This window comes from Ursus arctos, unplaced genomic scaffold, assembly GCF_023065955.2.
Source record: "Ursus arctos isolate Adak ecotype North America unplaced genomic scaffold, UrsArc2.0 scaffold_19, whole genome shotgun sequence".
Lineage (NCBI taxonomy): Eukaryota > Metazoa > Chordata > Mammalia > Carnivora > Ursidae > Ursus > Ursus arctos.
In genome coordinates, this window is record NW_026622863.1 from 45787967 (window position 1) to 45809936 (window position 21970).

Here is a 21970-nt window from a genome sequence, read left to right on the forward strand (position 1 = left end):
TAGGCGCTGGGTGAGACTGAGAGTTCGAGGCCATCTCAGCATTGTGAGGCCCAGGAGGCCCAGGTCCTGATGAACAGGAGGGAAGCAGCTCCCTCCTCACCTGGCCCCAGGGACACAGAGAGGAGTGTGGTGCTGTGTGTTCCCAGGGTCAAGGACCCTGTGATGACGTCAGGTCCTGGGAGTGAGAAGGAAAGTTGACTTGTCCATCTTCCTCCCTCTGCCCCCCTGACACAGACCTTTCCCTGCTGACACACCCAGCTCCCTTCTTTTCCCCACAGACCTACCACCCAGCATTCTAGCCACACACACCACTGCCACCCAGGGGTACACTCAGTGTAACTTACTGGAGACAACACACATTGATATACATTCCTGGAAATCTGAGCTTGGTGATATTTCACTGAGGGAAGAGGCTGGGACTCACACAGCCGCAATATGATGGAGAATGGAGTATTAACATATGTGATCCGTGTAAAATGTCTACAGACTGATGTTGAATAAACATGCAGAGCAGCTTGGCACCCTGACTCGGCCTTCTACACCTCCCTCCTTGTCCACCAGAGGGCGGCAGAGCGGCTCCGCAGCCTAGAGGCTTCCTCAGCGCGCCCACAGCCCAGCAGGGTCTGACCCTCCCCAGCCTCACTCAGTCACAGTCCTCCTGGCTCTCCAGGCTCCCCACACTGGACCCCATCAGCCCCTCCGGCCAGGCAGGCGTCTGCCTGATGAGACTGGTCCCTCTGTGGGCAGCTCGTCCCTCCACACCCTCTGTCTTTCGAGGGGCGAAGGTCCACTCATGCTTCCAGTCTCAGCCAAAAGGTCACTTTCTCAGGAGTGCCACATGTGACTACCAATCAGCTAAGACCCCCTGATATGCTCCAGACCACCAGACACTTTCCTTCCTGGCCCTGCTCTCGATTATAATGACTCCTCAGTGCCAGGATTTCCTGAGTGCCTGTGGCCCTGTTACAGGGTAAACCCCACGAGTCCAGGGCCCACATCTGTCCTGTTCTCCGTGGATTCCCAGGACTCAGCCCAGGGCCTGACACATCACAGATGCCCAGTAAATACTCGTTAAATGGATGAGGGCAACCACACAATGGAAGCATGTCACCCCCCTGTCACCTGGGGTCAGAGCCTCTTCCCTGCAGACCCTGGCATCAACTTGGGAGGAGGCCAGCATGTGCCGGAGGCTGTCCCTGTAAGGCTGTCGGGCCTTTCCCCCTCCTAGATTCAGGAGGGAGGACAGGGGCCTCCTACAGTTAGAGGCCAGACCCCCATTCATTCCCGGAACACAGACACCCCCTCCCATCTCTGTCTTGTGACTGTCTTCTGTCCCCAGAGGGCCTGGGTGGGCAGCCTGTGTCCTTCCTCTTCTCTTAGAGATCTGACCTGGCACAAATTCTGGATCACCAGCCCAGGTGCAGTTACTACCGGGGGAGTTCAGAGCCCTAGCCTGACCTCAGTGAGGTCAGGCGGGACAGGAGAACCCAGATCTGCCTGTGTTTCCATGGGGCTGAGGGTCTTCTCCCCTTTAACAGAGGCAGCCCTGAGATCCCTCAGCTGAGTCTCCGGGTGGAGCTGCTCCAGCTCCTGGTTCCTGTGGGGAGACCTAGAGCAGAGGAGAGACAGAGACATAGATGACTTGGATGTAATCGCCTGTCCTCCCCTGCTGTGATGGGGAGACAGGGCATTATGGTGCCGAACCCCCCAGGCCGGCACCTTTTCCCCAGTCTCAAGAGACCCCTACTGGGTCATTCCTTGAAATCTCGAGGACAGAGAGGTCCTGTTGAGAGAGCACATCCCTCTGGGTGGACAATTCTCCTGACACAGGATCAGGAATCTTCTGGACAGTGCCTGTTCTCTCCCTGGGCTCATGCTGCCCTGGGATGGAGTCAGGCAGTCTAGGACCCACAAGGACCAGGGCCCGGGCTGACCAGTCCCTCACCTCTGCCCAGGACTCAGAGACCCTCACATCCTTTGGAGCCTGGCCAGCATCCCTGGGCAGCCCCTCAGCATTGCCTCCAGGGGGCGACATAGGGACATGCAGAAAACACACAGGATATGAAACCCTGAAGCTGGCTTTAGCCAAGGAGGTGGAGGGGGAGACGGGTTTCTATCCCTCTCTCCAGCAGACCCTTCTGGGTCCCTCCCATGTGCCTGTTCTGTCCTGCCCTCTCCTCCTAGGGCCCTAGGAGAACACTGATCTGTTGGGGTCCCTGTCCAGATCCCCATTCCCTACCTGGCACCACTCATGGGGGAGGCAGGGTGACCACAAGAAAGTCCCCCAGGCAGAGGACACGGGCTGCCCAGGACACTCAGGAGCACATGGACAGTCTCTGGGCCACAGTTCAGCCAACAGACACAGAGATGGAAGGTCTCCTCAAAACCTTCCTGGGAGTCCCAGCCATCCGACCTCCCACCATCTCTTCTCTTCCCAGGACACGCAGGAAACCCCCTTCCCATCTGGGAACTGACCTCCTGAGACACCTGGTCCTGGGTCTCTGTCCCTGGAAGCAGAGAGCCGGCTGGGGACACACAGGGATGGACTGTGGGTCCCTCACGAGTCATCACCCGGCCTGCCCCTTTCTCACCCCCAGAGTCATCTCTGGGACCTTGCTGCCAGAAGTCAATCCAACCTCCCCAGAGCCTGTGAGAACACTGGGGAGACTGGTACCCAGCTGGGCTTCTCTGTTACAAATGGAAATAATCCCCTGGATTTGGGGACCCTGGGGCACTGTGTGTGGTGCCCACAGACTCAAGGCCAGGACACAGCAGAGGCCAACTGGGAGTAGGGAGAAGGGCCATCCTCTAAGGGAACCGGGTCCCCCTCAGTCTGGCTATTCACAGTGTGCTCCCCGGGCCGGGATGGCCAGCATCACCTGGGAGCTTGTTAGAGGCCGACTCTGGGGTCCACACCACACCTGCTGAGTCAGAATCTGCATTTTCACAGGATCCGTAGACCCTCCGTGGGCACAGGAGAGGGAGAGGCGGCACCACCCCCACATCATGGGGTCTCCGCCTGGCTGGGCATCTGCTCAAGCAGCATTTCTAGGTGTCAGCTGGGCGTTCGCAGTCTTGATAAAGTTCCACAGGTGACTCCAGTGCACAGTGGGGGTGACATCCCTGTGATGAGAGTTCCTGAGGCAGCCCCCAGGCTCCTGCTCTGAAGGGAAAGCCATATGGGGAGGAGAGAGGCTGTGGGGGCGCTGACCCTGCACTGTGCCCCCGAGCTGTGCGGGTCACCGGACCCCATCACCACAGGCTTGTGCTTGTCCAAACAAGGGTGTGTGCGCGCTCTCGCATACGGTGGGAAATCACAGCTGAAGAGGGAGAGGCCTCAGCAGTTCCCAGGGAACCTCAATGTAGACAGAAATAAAAGGGGAAGAAGGGGACAAAGGATTCAGGAGGAACAGGTGGCGAAGAGGGGGAGGGGACCTGGCAGAGACCCCGCCCCCTGGCCCACGTGACACTCCCGCCCCCAGAGGCCACTCAGCACAGAGGGAGGAAGGCAAGCAGAGCTGACACAACCGGACCGCACTGCTCCTGAGTGTTTCTGGAGCAGAAGCTCTTCTCACAGAGGGAGGGAAACAGTGGGCAGCAGGCACCATGGAGCCCCCCTCGGCCCCTCCCCGAGGAGGACATGTCCCCTGGCAGGAGCTCCTGCTGGCAGGTGAGAGGGATGATCCCTGGGAGGGGGCGGGAGGATGGGAGACAGAGGTGGGCTGGGGTCTCCCAGGAGGAGAGGGCTCTGAGAGGGGACAGGAGAGCAGGGCAGGACTGGGGAGCTGGCTCAGCAACAGGAAAATCTCACGATCTGGAAGTGGTGAGCCAAGGGCTGTTTCATAAGTTACTCATCACCGAGAACTGAATTCGGGAAACTGATGATAACAACAACCAAGAACCTTAATCGCTGCCCCTTCCCACCAACCTTAGATCCTGACAGACAAACGCCAGACGCAGAGGATACTGGGGACACATTCATTCAGCCCCGGGTGTCTGCAGCCTGCCCCACCACTGGGGTACAGCACAGATCAGATGAGTCTCTGCCCTCCCCGAGCTCACATCTATGGGGAGGAAGACAGACATGCAGAGACATCTAGAATGTGATGTCAGGTACTGACAAGCACCAGGAAGGGAACAGAGCATTGAAGACAGAGGGTCTTTAGAGGAGGCGGTCAGGGCAGGTGTCTCCCCAGGACCCCCTGAGTGGGAGCAGATATCCGAGGGCAGGGAGGAGTAAGCGACAGACATGTGAGGAAGAGTGTTCGAAACTGAGGAAGTAAGTTCAGAGGCGCTGAAGTAGTGTGGTCATGCCGCTGACCTTGCAGGAGACACACTCACACACACTACCCGAGGCTGGGGGATTAACACCTGCTGCGTGTCCAGGGCCCCAGCTTTCCCTCCAGACACATCGGTCCAAATACTGATCCGTCTCCTCTCTTTCCTCCTAGTCTCACTCTTAACCTTCTGGAACCCGCCCACCACTGCCAAAGTCACTGTGGAATCGGTGCCGCCTGATGCTGCCGAAGGGAAGGACGTTCTTCTGCGAGCCCACAATCTGCCTGGGGATCTTCTAGGCTGTAACTGGTTCAGAGGGGAACCTGTAAATGCCAGCCATCAAATTATATCATATGTAGTAGACCCACAAGAAACTACCCCAGGGCCTGCATACAGCGGCAGAGAGACAATATACCCCAATGGGTCCCTGCTGTTCCAGAGAGTCACCCTGAACGACACAGGATACTACACCCTACAAATCGTGAGGAAAAATGCTCAAGTGGAACAAGGAACAGGACAAATCCGCGTATTCCGTGAGTAATTCATCCCTCACCTCTGGTGTTGGGTGGGGTGAATTCTACGTCTCACACACACGGGACTCACAGGCCTGGACGGGGCCTCCATCCCCCTCGGCATTATGTCCTGTGTAGGGGTTTGAGCATTTAGTGCGGGACACACACACTGGAGACAAACTTCCTAAGATTGGAATTCCCTTCCTGGATTCCAGCCCCCGCACATTCGCTGCAAAGAGAAGGACCAATCTGACAGGACTAACTCAGCAGAGGGAGACAGATTCAGTCCAGCCCCTTGGGCTCCTCCCTGTGACCATGACTCTGAGGAAGATCCTGCGGGTTCAGTCAGGGCCAGGCCTGAGGGGCCCCCTAGGATCCTCGCAGAGAAGCTCAGCCCAGAAAGCCCCTGCCCAGACCCCTGTCTCAGAGCTCCTGCCTCCAGTGACCCTGGGGAGTCCCTACCAGGCTTGGGTTTTGGCTTCCTGGCAGGGCTGACTGGGAGCAACGATTTCCTGGCTGCCTGAGCCCCGAGGTTCCTGAGCTGGTCACCAGCCAGGACGCAGGATGAAGGGCCGCATCTGTGGAGAGGCAGAGCCTGGTCCTTCACCTGGGAGTTGGGGTGGAAAGCAGAGATAGGCAAGGTCCCTTGGCCATTGTCTGATGGCCCTGGGGGATAGGAGACCCCAGAGAAAGGTCAGTGCCCCTAAGGAGGAACAGAGGAGAGAAGACGCTCCTGGCAGCAACTCCTGCACCAGGGATCAGGCCCAGGGAGCCATCCCTCATGGAGGCAAGTAACAGATGTCTATCTGGGCAGCGTCTCTATACCAAGCCTTAGGTAATTGTGAAAGATTTAAGATTAATTACAGACAACACGGCAAGCCTGAGACCATTTACTTGATTTTATTGAGGGGAAACAGAGGCACAGGGCGATGCAGACACTGAATCAGAATCACGCAGGCAGATCACAATCCTACAAGGTCTGTCTGCAGCCACAGCCCTGTCTCCTCCTCCACCCAGGCAGCCTTTTCAGGCATCTATGGACCCTGAGACCAGCTGTTGGATCAGACCTTTCTTCTTAGGGATCCACAGCTCAAGGCAGATTTTCTGGTCTGGGAAGTGAGAGCAAATGGAGAATTAATGTTTTTACTCAAGAACTAAATTACCTTCATCAGTGATCAGAGTCAGTGCGGGGAATGCCCAGGCCTTCCCTCAGGTGGCCAATCCACAGCTCTCTGCGTTGGACTTGGAATCGCTTATTGTTTCCTGGTGTGTTGATGTCATCCTGCTGCAGTGGAAGGGAAAGGACTCTGCCCTCTCCTTCTGACTGTATACCCCTAACTGCCACAGGGCCCAACAACTCAATTGCTCTTTCATGAAGGAGGGAAGGAATCAATGAATGATTCCCAATCTCTTCAGAGACTGGTCGCTGGATGCAGAATTCTAGGAAGTTCTAGCCACACCTCTTCCCTGTCCCTCTAGGGGCTGAGACCCATCATCTATCCCTCTGACCACCACCCCCTCAGGCCACTCCCAGAGAGGAGTCTCCTGACGACTGTGGTGTTGCTCAGCCATGGGAGGGTCCCGCGCCTGGGTCAGCTGTGGGCTCTTAGTGCCTGGAGTCTTTGCGGTCAGTTGTAACCCCAACTGCTCACAGCCTGGGACATTTCTGGCTCTCTGCTCCTTCCATGTCCCTTATCTTCCTCCTCCTCCTCTTTTCCAGCTGGGACTACCCCTGCTCTGCACAGCCTCCTTTACTCTTAAGCCTTCCCTGGATTCTTCCGCTAACACCTGTGGCCAGGCCCACCCTCCCAGGCAACAGTAAAGGACACAGAAATCAGAGCAGCAGCCTCTGACGGATTCTGTCAGGAGCCAGTTTCCCCAGGTCACCAGGAGAACGAGCTTTCGCTGGGCCCTCATCCAGGGCTCTTTCCCTCTAAATGAAACACACCACATGACAAGGACATGTGACCCCTTGATCTACTCTCTAGCTGACTCCACCAGGGAGTCAAAGGCAGAAGGGGCTGGTCTGCTGTCCCCAAAAGCTCATGGGCTCACTTCATGCCTTTTACTCCTGACTCACATCCTCGTCCTGGTGAGGCCCTCGTTCTTCCCAGTGGTCCCCCAGACCCTCCCAACGATGGGACTGCCAGACCCTGAACCATCTGACTGGTTCACTGCCTATTTCACACCCACACACGGGTGCTCCTGAGGACACCTTTACCATAGGCTGGGACCCTCTCACACGGTGAGATCCACCAGTCCCTGTCCTTTCACTTAGATGCTGCCCAATTTGGGTAAATTGGATCCAACTTGTGTTTCCTGAGGTCAAAAGAAAGCCACATATAAGCACTGGGTTTCTTCCCATTTTGCCTGACTGTCTGTAGAAATTGGTGGCAGGAACTTTCTTTCCTAAATTTACTAACATAATGCATACCATTTCTACTAATTTGGTATCATTCCTCCCTTTATATAACAGAGGCACCTCAGACTTTCCCTCAGTCAATTCTGTTTTTTAGCAGGACTCACGTATCTTTCTCTACCCAGGAAGTCACTGATTTCAAACCCACCTTAACATCTTCCTTTGCTCATCATGTGATCCTGGTTGGACTGCAGAACTTGGTCTACAACATATAGTGCTCTCTAGGGAGATATTGCTCCAGAAACTAGTCTTAGATTTTTCAGGTACTAATACTGATTTTCACATATGAAAACCATTTCATTTCTCAAATTTCTATCTCATAACTGTGTTTACAAATGGTCCATGAGGGCCAGATACCCCCACCTCCCACCAGTCCCCCCTTCTGCATTTGAAAACACCCACTTGTATTTCAGGAAAGACCAGCATGGTCCTCACTGGCCTCTGCAGTGGGAAAAGAGACTTTAAAGACCAAGAGCAGAGCACAGAGTTCTCTGCCAAAGCCAGCCAGGCCCTGCCTGTTACCCTTACTCTTTTCCGGATCATTTCTAGTCTTAACTCTTCTCCACCACTGTCTCAGGTCAGTCACCATGGAACACCTGGGAAGAACTGCCCTACTTCGTGGCCCCGTAGCCTGAGTGTGGACTGACCTCCAGGCTTGTCCCTGGTGTCCCCAGGTATTACTTCTGCTCAAATACCCCATTCTAGGCCATGCTGCCCAGTGTTCTCCAGGCTTATGAGCTCTGGGAAGGCCCATCATTACCCATCTTCACGACAACCCCGGAAAGCAAGGCCTCAACACCTGTAGGTTGACTGGCATAGGTCTGTGCCATAGAAAGGGCCTCAGCACCTGCACTTTCCAGGTGAGGCCTCTGGGTTGGTCAGAAGGTCAGTTGGTCAGGGAAGAACGAGGAGAGTTCCAGGGTGGTTTCTGACTCCCTGCCCTGTGTCTTCCACAACCAAACCCTGATGCTTCTTTAACCAAAGAAAGCCTGTGCTTGCTCTCGGACAGAGAGCAGGTGACCTGTGTTCTCTGAGGCTCAGATCCTCATGCATTTGTCTTGAGATACACAGACCTGCCTTGTGCTTTGAAGGACTCGGGTTGGCTGAGAGCTGAGAGATGCCAACTCTGATTCAAGATGCTTGTGAAGGAATCACAGGTACCATCCAGGGCAATGTTCTTTCTGTTGTCTGCACAGCGGAGTTACCCAAACCCAACATCACAAGCAACAACTCTGACCCCGTGGAGAATGCGGATTCTGTAGTATTAACGTGTGAACCTCAGACTCAGAGCACAAGCTACCTGTGGTCAGTAAACAGTAAGAGCCTCCCGGCCAGCGCCAGGCTGGAGCTGTCCCTGGACAACAGGACTCTCACTATACACCGTGTTACAAGAAATGACACAGGACCCTATCAGTGTGAGACTCGGAACCCAGTGAGTGCCGATGGTAGTGACCCATTCACCCTGAATGTTCTCTGTGAGTAACTTCCCTTCCTACCTGGCCCGCGCTGCCAGCCCAAATCCACACTGCCAGAGGCCAGGCCACATCCATCCTTCTGGGGTCCGAGTCCATGACTCTCAGCTGGACCCCCAGGGTGACCATGGCTTCTTGTCCCAGGGAAACATGGGCAGACCCAGCCTAAGCCAAGACTAGGAGGGGACAGGCTGCTCCTCCCTGAGAGGGTCACCAGCCTGTGAGGGGAAACAGGTGAATGTCTCAGACCCAGGCTCAGTGAACACAAGGGCTTCTGGTTGGGACTTTCTCAAACAAGGTTGGGACCCAGCTCAGAGGGACATTGTGGCCTAATACAGACCAGAAGCTTCCCCTTCCCTCGGATTACATCACCTGTGGCTTTATTCTGTTTGCTCCAGATGGCCCGGACGCCCCCACCATTTCCCCCTCAGACTCTCACTACCGTCCAGGGGCCAGCCTCAGGCTCTCCTGCCACGCAGCCTCTAACCCACCCGCACGGTACTCTTGGCTTATCAATGGGAGACCCCAGCCATCCACACAGGAGCTCTTTATCCCCAGCCTCACGGTGAATGATAGTGGAGCCTATACCTGCATCGCCTCTAACTCTGGCACTCGCCTCAATAAGACCACAGTCCAGACTATCACAGTCTCTGGTAAGTGGATCCCTGAAGTGCACTGATGTCGTGGTGAAGGTCTGTCTGGCTTTCAGAAAAGAGTTATTTCCCATTTGCTTATGTCACAAGAAAATCTCAAATCTGCCCCTGAACTCTCCCATTACATGTCTGTAGGCCCTTCCTCCCCTAGCTCTCTGATTTCTCATGGCAGACCTTGGGTCCAGCCTGGAATGTGGGAATAGAGTTCTCTCAGCCCCAGAAAGCCCCATGTGGTGGAAGGGGCTTACAGAGGGAGAAGGAAGATCCTTTTGCTCCTGGCTTGCCCTATGACTGACTGCTCTGATGTCATCTGTGGTGGGACAGGAGCATATGGAGAAGGTACAGGAGAAGCCTGTCTTCAATCCGGCCAAATTGTGCCACCAGTTGTGCCAGAGTCTCCCTCACATGAGGCCGCCGGGAAAGGGCAAGAGCGAGCCCTGAAGCAGACCCTCTGACTGTCGGGCTCTGAAGTTTACCAGTTCTATAACCCTGCATGACACCAGCACGGTTCATACACCAAAGGACAACAGTGAATAATTGTAGATTCCCTCCATGAAGTCCTTTCATGGGACAGAAGGAGCAGTGCCAAAAGTATATATTTATGCCTACAGCTAAGAGTACCAGCCTTCCGTTAAAACTGTGACCACTACTCTAAAGATTTCCTCCCTGTAATATTCAATCCACAGTCTTATTCAGATTGAGAAACCCTTTAGATTGGAACTTAAGCTCACAAAGACTGGCTGGGCCATTCTCATTTTCTAATGAATTATTTAACAAAAGGGAAATGCTTTCCCTTTCTGTGTAAAGCTACCATACTAGAGAGGGGGCCTGATCTTTTCAGAAAGCTCTTGGAAAGGTCATACAAAAGCCACTGGGTAAAAAATTCCACCTAACGATGAGGATGCTGGATATGCTTAGAAGAGGTTCTTGGTGCTGATACTACAGAGATGTCCAGGCAGAGCAGACAAGTGACTGAGGGTCAGAGATAGAGGTACAGCCCTCTCCTTACAGATCATCACCTGAACAAAGACACTCAACCTTCTGCAGACAGCAGGGCCATCCTCTGGGGCACCTTTACAGAGCTCGCTGGGGCCCTCGGAGTGGCCGAGATCTCAAAGGAAGGAGCGTAGCTCCGGGCCCCAGGCCCATTCTCATTCTGTCGCCTCCTGTGTTTCCTCACAAAGCCAGTGGCCCAGCCCTCTCTCCATGCCAGCAACACCACAGTCACAGGAGATAAGGACTCTGGGGTCCTGACCTGCTCCACAGATAAGACTGGGGTCTCTATTGGGTGGTTCCTCAATGGCAAGAGTCTAAAGTTCAAGGAGAGGATGAAGCTGTCCCAGGGCAATAGCACCCTCACCATAGACCCTGTCAGGAGGGAGGATGCCAGGAATTACCAGTGTGAGGTCTCCAACCCGGGCGGTTCCAGCAAAAGTGACCCTGTCAGGATAGCTGTGGAAGGTAACTGACATCTTGCCCCGTGTTACATCTTCCTGGGAAGATTACTCTACCAGTGATGTGCAAAATGGATAGAAGTCACAGGGGACAGAAGAGCAGAATAGAATCAAGAGACCATTTCAGTAAACAGAACGGCAGAGTGGTTAAGAGCTAAGTCTCTGAATCAAATATACTCAGTTTCTTATCCTAGGTCTGATATTTCCTGTGTGATTCCTTTTTACCTTTTTTACCTTTTACCTTTTTACCAAGATTCCTTTTTTCCTCTTTTATCATTTTTTTTGTGTGGCAAAACACACATAAGGTTTACAATTTTAACCGTTTTAAGTATATAGTTCGGTGGCATTAGTACATTCGTATTGTGCAACAATCACCACCATCCATTAAACCATAACTTCCTACTCCCGATCTTAACCCCAGTAACCACCGTCCTACTTGCTGTCTCTATGAATGTGACTATTCTAAGTAGAATCATAACAATATTTATTTTTGTGTGTGTTTGGATTTTTTCACTTAGCATAACGTCTTCAGAGTTCATCCATGTTGTACTGTGTCAGAATTTCATTCCTTTTTTAAGGCTGAATAATATTCCCTCATGTGTATCACATCTTGTTTATCACTTATCTGTCTACGAACTTTTGGGTTTTTTCTACCTTTTGGCTGTTATAAATAATGCTGCTATGAATGTGGGTGTACAAGCATCTACTGAAATCCCTGCTTTCAGTTCATTGGGGCACAGACCCAGAAGTGAATTGCTGCATCAAATGCTAATTCTTTGTTCAACTTTTTGATGCACTGCCGTACCGTTTCCACAGTGACTGTACCATTCACCATCCCACCAGCAAATGCAAGGAAGTTCCAACTTCTCCACATCCTCGCCAACACTTGTTTTCTGTTTTGTTTTGTTTTGAATAATAGCCATCCTAATGGGCATGGGGTGCTATCTCATTGTGGTTTTTATCTGCATTTCCCTGATCATGAGTGATGTTGTGATGTTGAGCATCTTTTCATGTGTCTGTTGGCCATCTGGATGTCTTCATTGGAGAAATGTCTGTTCAAGTCCTCTGCCCATTTTTTGATTAGGTTTTTTGTTGCTGAGTTGCAGTTCTCTACCATGGATATTAACTCCTTATGGGATATGTGATTTGTAAATATTTCCCCCCATTCTGTGAGGTATCTTTTCATTTTGTTGATAGCGTCCTGTGATGCACAGAAGTTTTAAATTTTAATTGAAGCCCAATTTATCTAGTTTTTTCTTTTGTTGCCTGTGCTTTTAGGTTCATATCCAAAAAATCGTTGCCAAATCCAAAGTCATGAAGTTTCACCCTGTGTTTTCTTCTAAGAGGTTTTATAGTTCTAACTCTTACATTTAGGTCTCTGATCCACTTTGAGTTAATTTTTCATATACAGTGTTAAATAAGCGTTCAATTCTTTTGCACGGATGTCCAGTTTTCCCAACACCCATTTGCTGAAAAGACTGTCTTTTCTCCTTTGAAAGGTCTTGGCACCCCTGTCAAAAATGGTGTCACTGTGTATGCTCTAAGGTTTTATTTCTGGGATCTCTATTCTATTTTATTGGTCTATCTGTTTGTCTTTATGCTAGTACCACACTGTTTTGATTACTGTAGCTTTGAAGTAAATTTTGATATCAGGAAATGTGAGTCCTCCAACTTTGTTCTTTCTTAAGATTGTTTTGGATATTTGGGGTCCCATGAAATTCCATATGAATTTTAGGCTAGATTTCCCTATTTCTGCAAAAAAAAAATGTCATTGGGATTTTGATCAGGATTGCACTGAATCTGCAGATCACTTTGGGTAGTACTGTCATATTAAGTCTTCCAATCCCTGAACATGGAATGTCTTCCCATATATTTATGTTTTAATTTCTTTCAGCAATGTAGTTTTCAGTGTATAAGTCATTCGCCTCCTTGGTTAAATTAGTTCCTAAGTATTTTATTCTTTTTGATGCTGTATTAAATAGAATTTTCTTAATTTCCTTTTTGGATTATTCATTGTTAGTATATAGAAATACAACTGATTTTTGTGTGTTGACTTAGTATCTTGCAACTTTGCTGAGTTTGTTTATTAGTTATAATAGATTTTGTGGAATCTTAGTGTTTTCTATGTGGAAGTTCATGTCATCTGTGAAGAAAGATCATTTTATACTTCTTCTTTCCAATTTGGTTGCCTTTTATTTCTTTTTCTTGACTAATTATTGCTCTGGCTTGGACTGCCAATGCTAGTTTGGATAAAAGTGACAAAAACAGGCATTCCTGTCTTGTTCCTGATCTTAAAGGAAAAACTTCGAGTCTTTCAACATCAAGTAAGATGCTGGCTGTGGGTTTTTCATCTATGGCCATTATCATATTAAGGCAGTGTCCTTCTGTTACTATTTTGAGGGTTTTTATCATGAAAGGATGTTGAATTTTGTTGAATGCTCTAACTGATTCAGTCTCCTTACTTGTTACAGGTTTTTTCATATATTTTTAAAAGATTTTATTTATTTATTCGACAGAGATAGAGACAGCCAGCGAGAGAGGGAACACAAGCAGGGAGAGTGGGAGAGGAAGAAGCAGGCTCATAGCGGAGGAGCCTGATGTGGGGCTCGATCCCATAACACCGGGATCACGCCCTGAGCCGAAGGCAGACGCTTAACCACTGTGCCACTCAAGCGCCCCAATATTTTCTATTTCTTCATGATTCCATCTTGGTCACTTTTGTGTTTCTAGGAATTTTGTCCATTTCATCCAGGTTATCCAATTTGTTTGCATACAATTATTCATAGTACTTTTATAATATTTATTATTTTGTAATATTTATTATTTCTATAAAATTGATAGTGACTTCCCCCACTTTCAATTCTCATTTTAGTAATTTTAATCTTTTTTTTAAGTTAAGGTTTGTCAATTTTATTCATCATTTTTTAAGAATCAATTTTTGGTTTCATAGATTTTCTCTATTGTTTTTCTACTCACTATTTTATCTATCCCCACTCTAATCCTTATTATTCCCTTCCTTCTACTAGCTTTGGGTTTAGTTTATTTTCTTTTTCCAGTTTCTTACAAAGTTAGGTTATTGATTTGAGATCTTCTTTTCTAATGTAAGTGTTTACAATTACAGATTTCTTGCACAAGATTAACTTCTCTGAGCCTCATATTCCACAACTGGAAATTGTAATAAGAGGGCACCTGGGTGGCTCAGTTGGTTAAGCGTCTGCCTTCATCTCAGGTCATGATCCCAGGGTCCTGGGATGGAGTCTCGCATTGGGTTCCCTGCTCAGCAGGGAGTTTGCGTCTCCCTCTACCCTTCCCGCCTGCTTGTGATCTCTCTCTCTCTCTCTCTCTCTCTCTCTCTCTCACTCTGTCTCTCAAATAAATAAAATCTTTAAAAAAAGAAAAGAAAATTGTAATAAGTACCTGCTTCATAGTATTGTTTTAAAGATTTAATGTAAAAATCAATTAAACCCTTAGCAAAATGCTACACACAGAAAAAATGTTCCAGAAGTGTTAGCTGCTATTACTACTACTATTATCATTAGCTTCTATGAAGTCAGGTAGTCCTAGAGTCAAATCCCAGATCCACTTTCACTGGCCATATGACTTTGGGTAAATTGTTCACTACCCTAAGCCGCAGTGTTTTCATCTGTAAAATGGAAATAATGTCTATCTGAAAGGGTTATTATATGGATCAAATGAGATATATGTATTTACCACAGAGCCTGATACATACTAAGTACACCATAACAGTAGCTAACATTAATACATCAGGCTTGAGTTGGCTGGTAAGGGCAACAGAAATAAAAAAGAAGAAACAGATGCAAACAGTATTATATATGGCTGTGGAAGGCATTACGTAAAAAGCCATTGGGACATAGTTACTGACTGAACATGGGAAAGGAAAAAAAAAGGAGTTGAATGCAAAGTTTCAAGCCTAGTATATTAGTTTTTATCCCCTGAGATGCAGCCAAAGTGGGATTACTTAGTTATTTATATTTATTGGGAAAAACATTTATTTATTTATTTATTGGGAAAAATGCCTGTGGGGGAAAGTAAGACAGGAATGGGAGGAGCCTGGGAGGTTCCTCAGACCTTCGTGCAGATGTGACAGAAGGAAGTTTTAGATCGAAGTGCAGTTCTACAAGGGTGTCTGTCTGCAAGGCTGATGGGGAGGGGGGGAGGGGTCCTTGAGCTTAAGTCACCCTTCAGAGGAAAACGGTTTCTCACAGAATTGGGCTTATTTCATATCCCTGCTGGGAGTCTGTGGGAAGTGTGGTCTCTGTCCAAAGGAGATGGTGAATTCAGAATGCGCTCTCCAGGCCTTCCATCACTTGTCCTCACCACAAGAGACCTGAGAGGCATATTTGTGGCTGCCACAGCTGGCACACAGAAAAACATGAAACAATGAAAAGGTGGGAAGTTATAGAAAAATAGCAATCAGCCTTTCTTACATTTCCAAAGCCTTCAAAAATATCAGAGTGCAGAAAGGCCAGGATGGAATTGAGGCAAGTCTGATCACCAGCCTAAAAATCCAGTGAGAGAAAAAAGTTGAAGGACGAAATCAGCTAATCACCTCACACCAAACTTCCCACAGAAAATGTATTCCTTGAAGAAACAAGTAGAGACTACTACGTGTTAAGAGTTGTCCCCCAGGGGACCCCCCACTGTAAAATAATGTCACCTTCATTCTTTCTTCTCTCTTCTTTCCATGACAGGTGATTCAACACAACCAAGTTCTGGCCTCCCACCTGGGGCTATTGCCGGCATCGTGATTGGAGTCCTGGCTGGGGTTGCTGTGATAGCAGCCCTTGTGTACTTTCTGTTTACCAGAAAGAGTGGCGGGTATGATGACCTTTCTTCTTGTTCCGCTTCTCCAAGGCTAACTGCCGTGCTTGAGAGAGGGAAGGAGACTTTGCCCCTGTCTCTGCACCTGGATCTGCTCCTCCTTCTAAGTACTTGCTTCTCGGCACTAACTCCTGTGGATCTCTTCTTCATGCTTCCTGGACCCCACTCTCTTGGACACAGTTATTCCCATCCCCATCTGGTTTAGAGGGGGCAGATCCCCTTAAGTTTCTGTCTCCCGGTCAGGGAAAACAAGGTCCCAGAAGGAAACAAATGAGGAAATGAAAGGAGCAGGAGAAAGTGACTCATGTGCTCTTTTGACAGTTGTAGGATGAGGGGATAGGACAGGAAGAGAACCTAAGAAAAGGCAAAAACAACCAAAGGTCTCTTAGACAATAATAAAGTGAGACAAAAGCCAGCATCTACCTACAGAAGGGGAAAGGTGTCAGGGTACAAGAAGGCTCAGATGCAATTGATAAACAATGGACCCCCATGTGGACATCCAGCAAACAGGAAAAGAATAAATTCTAGAGGAGATTGTGGGTAGACTGAAGGAGGAGGCCATAAGGGGAAAGGCAGTACCAACCATGGTATAAATGAACACTGAGGAGCCCCAAAGAATTATCTGCTGATGATGTCCTTCCTAATTCAAGGAGCAAAGATCCTATGCTTGGGAATGGCAGTCACAGTCTCTGATATTTATTTAGGGCAAGTGACCTGCGTGATGTCACAGAGCACAAACCCTCAGCCTCCAACCACAGTAAGTAAAGCCACTCACCCAGCGAGACCTGGTGTGTTCCACCATGTGCCCTGCCCTAGCAGGGAATCCTGGATTCCCAAACTGCTTCCTACCTTCTGAATTTTTGGAAGGGGAGCTCCATTTCCCAACCTTAGGTTGGCATAGGTCATCACACCCTTCTAGCCACAAAAGATTCCCCTGGGACACATCCCTGGGAGAAACATTCACTCTGCCTGGGCCAGGCAGGCCTAAGCAAGATGGACCTGTTTCCAGGAGTCATTTCCTTGCCCGTACTCCTCCCCGCTCCTGCCTCTATGATGGATGTGGGCATTCTCCTTTGGTGAGACTCTCCCTGTCTTGTGGTGCTCTGGGTACTGTGGGCCTCAATGTCCCTCCTTCCACTGAAGCCTGTTGCTGAGAAATACATCTGGGAGAAAATCAAGACCTTGTGAACTGGAAGAAATTGTCAGAAGTGGACTGAGGCCTCCTGTGGCTCTACTCTTGCCCCTGCCCTGGGTCTGAACCACAGACTCAGAAAAGTGAATTCCTCCAGTGTTCATCGGCCACTTCCTTACCCCACCCTCCCACCAACTGCCACCTCATTCAGCTAGAAATCACAACAGCTTAGGACCCACCTCCCCACCCCCGCTCTCACCCTGCAACCCCCATTCTAAGGCCATAAATGAGCTTTGCATTTTCACGGATTGGGAACTCTTCTTTTGTTTCCCCAGGTCAGGACCACGCTGACAATTTGTCTAACAAGGTAAGCACAGCCAGTTTCAATGGCTGATTTTCTCGTGGAAATATCTCTGTGTAGAATGGGTTATTCTTGAAGATACAAATGTGAGATCAAGTTTGGGTCAAAATTCCTCAATGAAGCAATGAACAAAGGATTACTGGTTAATGACTCCCTGGAGTCTACCTCATTACAAGAATGTGAACTTTGGAATTAACGCCATCCTGTGTTTAAATCCTGGCTGTGACTTTCAATAGCTCTGTGACCTTGGACAAGTAACTCAAGCTCTCTGAACTGTGGCTTTGCCATCTGTAAAATGGGCATGCTGCCTACTTCAAAGAGAAGTTGAAGGAATCAAACGAGAGGACAAATGGAAAGCACCCAGCACAACACCCAGCATAAGACACCCGATGGTTCTCCTTCCTTTACCTTCACTGACCCTGCTCTTACCAACAAAGGATGATATCCATTCCAATGGTTCTGAGGTCTTGGTTCCTTTACTTTACAATAATTTAACCAAATTTTTCTCAACCTTTCAGTAGAAATATAGGAAAAGGTGCTTAAATCATAAATATATTTTAACAATGTATAAATTTTCACAAGTTGAACACGAAAGGCACCCAGGTCAAGAAATAAAATATGTCATCCCCACCCCCCAAAAAACCCTCCAGTTACTTCCTTCCAAAGAGTAACCACTATCCTGACTTCCAGTGCACTAGATCGCTTTTGTCTGTTCATGCTCTTACATAATGGAATACACAGTACATCCTTGCATGTGTCTAGCTTCTTTCATCCAAAATTGTTTTGTGAGATTCATGCATGTCCTTCTATGCATTTGTAGACTGTCCGTTCTCAGTTGCATTCCAGTATGAATAGATACTATAATCTATCTCTTCTAATGATCACTCAACAGGATGTTAGCAAGCAGAGTAATCATGGCTAATAAAAACCCTTCTTCAAAGCTAAAAGTTTCAAAGTGGTGATAGCACATGGTGCTGAATCACAGCACACAAGGTGAGGGCCTGATCTATGCCTCTGATTTAACTGACCAGACCGCTCATGCCTTTCAGATTGAAGAAGTGGCATATTCTTCCCTGACCTTCAATACCCAGGAACCAAAGAAATCAACTTCAGCACCCCCATCCCCAGCAGCCACAGAAACGGTGTATACGGAAGTACAAAGGAAGTAACGCCACCTGTCCTCCTCACTGTGCTCTTTCCAAGCTTCTCATCCCCATCACTAGCAGATCCCTTCATCCTCAGGAAAAGGGAAAGAAGCCTCTTTCCCCACCTCACTCCCTAAGGAGGCACCTCCAGGCTGCCTGGTCACAGCCTCTCCCTTCAGTGTCAATAGATGAAAAGGTACATCTGGGATTCTTGGGAAATCCAACCTTCCTTGTCATTGCAATTTGGCAAAGCAGACCTTGGGAAGTTGCCACAACCTCTGCCCCTCCTCCTTTCCTTGTTTTAAACTTACCATTCAGAGCACAGTCATTCCTTCCTGCCCCAGTCCTGTCCTATTGGAGTCTAACTTGAATTTGCCATAACCCTGAGAGTACTCTCCTAATCCATTAAGATGCATGTGCCAGAAAAGAGAGAAGAAGTAAAAGTAAAAGCTTCTATCTCTCCAAAGGCCGGTGTGAACCCCACACTGCACAGGAAAACAAATATGCTGAATAGAGACGCTGAACTGGGAAATTCTACACCTTTATCTACTCTCCGAGGTGTCTACCAGGGCCTAAACACCTTGCTGCTTAACAAGAAAGCCCCCTAAGCCATTTGGCAAGCCTGTTTTCAGAGAACCCGCTAGAAGCAATTAGGAAAATTATTCGCCGAGGTCTACAGGTGATTCCTAGTGGAAAATGAAAAAAAATATGTGTATGTTTCATAATTTTATTATTCAAGGAAAGGCTCACAGAAGGAGGGCTTATAGCTTCAGGAAGCAGTCAGCTCTTAGTAGAGATAATCAGCTGGGAATTTGGGAAGGGAGTCAGAGAGCTACCCTTCAGAGATTATTTAAATAATTGTTTAAGAATGCACAGTTCAGTGTATTGGGTTTTTTCCCTGAGCCATTCTGCCATTTTAGTTTTTGCAACGGCTTGTTTATGTGAAAGGGGCTATTTCTACTTAGCTATGTAAGCCAATCTGACTGCTTTCAGTGAAAGAAGCCACCAAAACCCTTCAAGTCCCCTTGGCCAGGAGTTCCTCAAGGTGTTTATGTCCGGGGCTCCAAAAAAGAAAAGCAGCAGCAGCAGTTTACCTCTTTCGTGACTAGAAATGGGTCTAACTCAGTTTCCCGGCATCTCAGGCCAGTCTTCAACTACCATTGCTTTCCATGTCTCTGCCGTGCATGGTGTCTGCCCCACTCGCTTTCTCAGGAGACCTGCCCTCTGCTGAGGTGTGACTGGTCCTTGAGAAGTGGGGGTGCCCTGAAGGGAACACACTCAGCCCCTGTTGGCATTGCTTACCCCCCAGAGAGCTGCCTGGTGCTGATGCTCCTGGGGAACCAAGGCTGTGAGGGGTGTTAGGACAGGGGAGGGTGATAAGTGGGTCGGAGGCTTCTGGAATAGCCTCTGAAATGTTTTCTCCCATGGGCGTCTATGAGTCCCAGTGTGCAGGATAGAAAGGAAGGACAGGAGAAGGACAGGCAACATACTTCCCACCCAGCCTTCTTCTACACAGTCTCTTTGGGACTGTTGAGAAAGGGGTTTTATTTGATATTGAGTATGTGATGACATGCTGTGTCTAAGAGGCCCCTAAAGAGGCAAGTTGGGAATTCTCTGTACTCAGGTACCTCTTTCAAGGGTTTTCTAACACAATCTGTATATATTTCCCTCATCCATGCTATTCTGTGTTATTTAATTTTGTCTGGCTATGGCCACATCTGAACTATTTGTAAAATCTGCTCTATATTTATAATAAAAATTATAAAGTCAACATGAACATCCTGCCTCATGGTTGATACTACTTTAGATGATATTTTCTTTACAGGCAGAAGAAAGAGAGCCTGCTGAACTGGGAGTCAGAGTAAGCCTAAGTCTACAGATACTTGATCCAGTGATCAGAAAATTAGCTTAAGTCATTTGCATGCCTGCTGACAAAGTGAGTATATCTAGAAACGACAGGCCATAGCTTCAGCCTGCTTGGAAGAAACTGCCTATTTTCTTCTGAGAGAGATGATTTCATGAGTAAAAGATTCCGGGCCTCTTTATTAGGGACAAGGATGCTTCCGGCACGGATGGCTCCGGTGAATCAGATGCAGCAGTAGAGCTCAGGCTCGGGGCCTCCACAGGTCCAGTCACACAGACCACTCTCTAGCACCTTCTATCTCTTCCTTGTCCCCAGTTTTTTTTCTGCCCCCTTAGGCGGTCAGATCTCTTCTAACCTGAATACCCTTCATCTATTCATCCCACTAAGTATTTGCTTATCCTCTCATCTCCTTCACCTCCAAGCCATAGAAGCACGTTTACCGTGCCCCTGTCCTTGTCATCTGGCTTCTCCTGGCCCCTCTGTGGTGGTGACTCCGCGCCAAAGACCGCTAGAGGTAGCAGAAAGTCAGTATCTGTCCTTGGCCCAATTCAAAGGTATTTTCACGGTCCTCACGTTGTTCGCTTTTACAACGTCTAAGACCATGGACAGCTTTTCCTTCTTGGACATTCTCCTCCTTCTGCCCCCTGACCTGCGCATCACGCCCCACACCACATTTAATAGGAGACCTGGACTGGATAGTTCCACACGCCTTCTTCCACAGCTTCAGTGACCTCTCTGCAGATGGCTCCTGCATCTGTCCCTCTAGCGCCTACCACTTCCCAGAACTCCTGACACATCCAAACACCTGAAATTCCTCCTCATTTAAACTGCGCCCCCATCCCCACCCCCGCAGGCCCACTGGGCAACTCACTCCTCTTATTCCCCACTTTCCACACTACTACTGGTTCTTCTCCATTGCTCTTTGGTTTCCCATATTCGATACATCGCAAAACCTGATGGTTCTTGAAGACCTTTCAGTACATTGTTCTGTCGATACTCGTGACCCTAAAGGACCCAAGGTCTCAACAACCCTGCTGAAGGACAGCCTGACTCCTTATCTCTGGTCTCTCTACCAAAATCTTTCTTGCTCACTCTTGCCTCACTACCTCCCTAAAAACTGGTTCACTCTCCTGCTCAAGGGTCTGTAAGGGGCCTAACCCGGCCTATCAGGTAAGCTCAAGTTCCTTCCTCTTTACTAATATTTCTTACTTTCTTTACCACAGCTCTAGTATAACTCCTCCATTCTAATTAGATCTGTCTCCTTACCTGACCCTGCTCCTCTACCTCACATACACATATAATTCTTTGTCCCAATGATATGCCTGAGAACAAATACCAAACAGGGCAAGGTTCTGTTATCTCACAGAGGAGTCACCCCCACTGGTCATCACAACTCTGATCCCAGGGAGGACAGGGACCCTGAGACTCAGGATACAACCTACCTGTGACTGCAATCTTTTTCTGATGACCAATTTATGTGTTCGTGAAATGCTTATTGAGCACCTACTGCGCTACAGGTGTGGGTGTCAGACTCCATGAAAGACACAGAAATGAGAAAGGCTAGGAACATAATGCCTAAGATAGGAGATAAGACAAGAAGAAGTATTATAATATAGAAACAATAGGTATAAATGCCACAAGAGAAGACAGAAAGAAATTCAATGGGAAATGCAGCTGCACCTTAGAATGATGGGGAAATTTTAAAAAACAGTTGACACTCAGGCCCCACCCGCAGATTCCAACTTCATTGGTGCCAGCTGGAACTCTGGCACTGGTGAGTGCTGAAACTCCCCAGATCCTGTTAATGTGTAGGCAAGATGAAGAACCTCTGTTATCAC

General features: G+C 48.6%; 1 protein-coding gene and 1 long non-coding RNA gene across 2 annotated transcripts in view; one reads left to right on the forward strand and one right to left on the reverse strand.

Moving 5' to 3' along the window:
- Positions 1–3503: 3503 nt before the first annotated feature.
- CEACAM1 (CEA cell adhesion molecule 1) lies at positions 3504–18239 on the forward strand. Its single transcript, XM_026482217.4, has 7 exons — positions 3504–3670; positions 4452–4811; positions 8406–8684; positions 9080–9334; positions 15501–15627; positions 17098–17129; positions 18173–18239. The coding sequence occupies exons 1-6, from the start codon at positions 3607–3609 to the stop codon at positions 17111–17113; spliced, it is 1101 nt and encodes a 366-aa protein (XP_026338002.2). The 5' UTR covers positions 3504–3606; the 3' UTR covers positions 17114–17129; positions 18173–18239.
- LOC113243525 (uncharacterized) overlaps positions 5675–21970 on the reverse strand; it is a 76199-nt gene continuing 59903 nt past the window's right edge. Inside the window, exon 11 of the long non-coding RNA XR_008960150.1 lies at positions 5675–21707. This is a non-coding gene — a long non-coding RNA (uncharacterized LOC113243525). The remainder of the gene's footprint in view (positions 21708–21970) is intronic.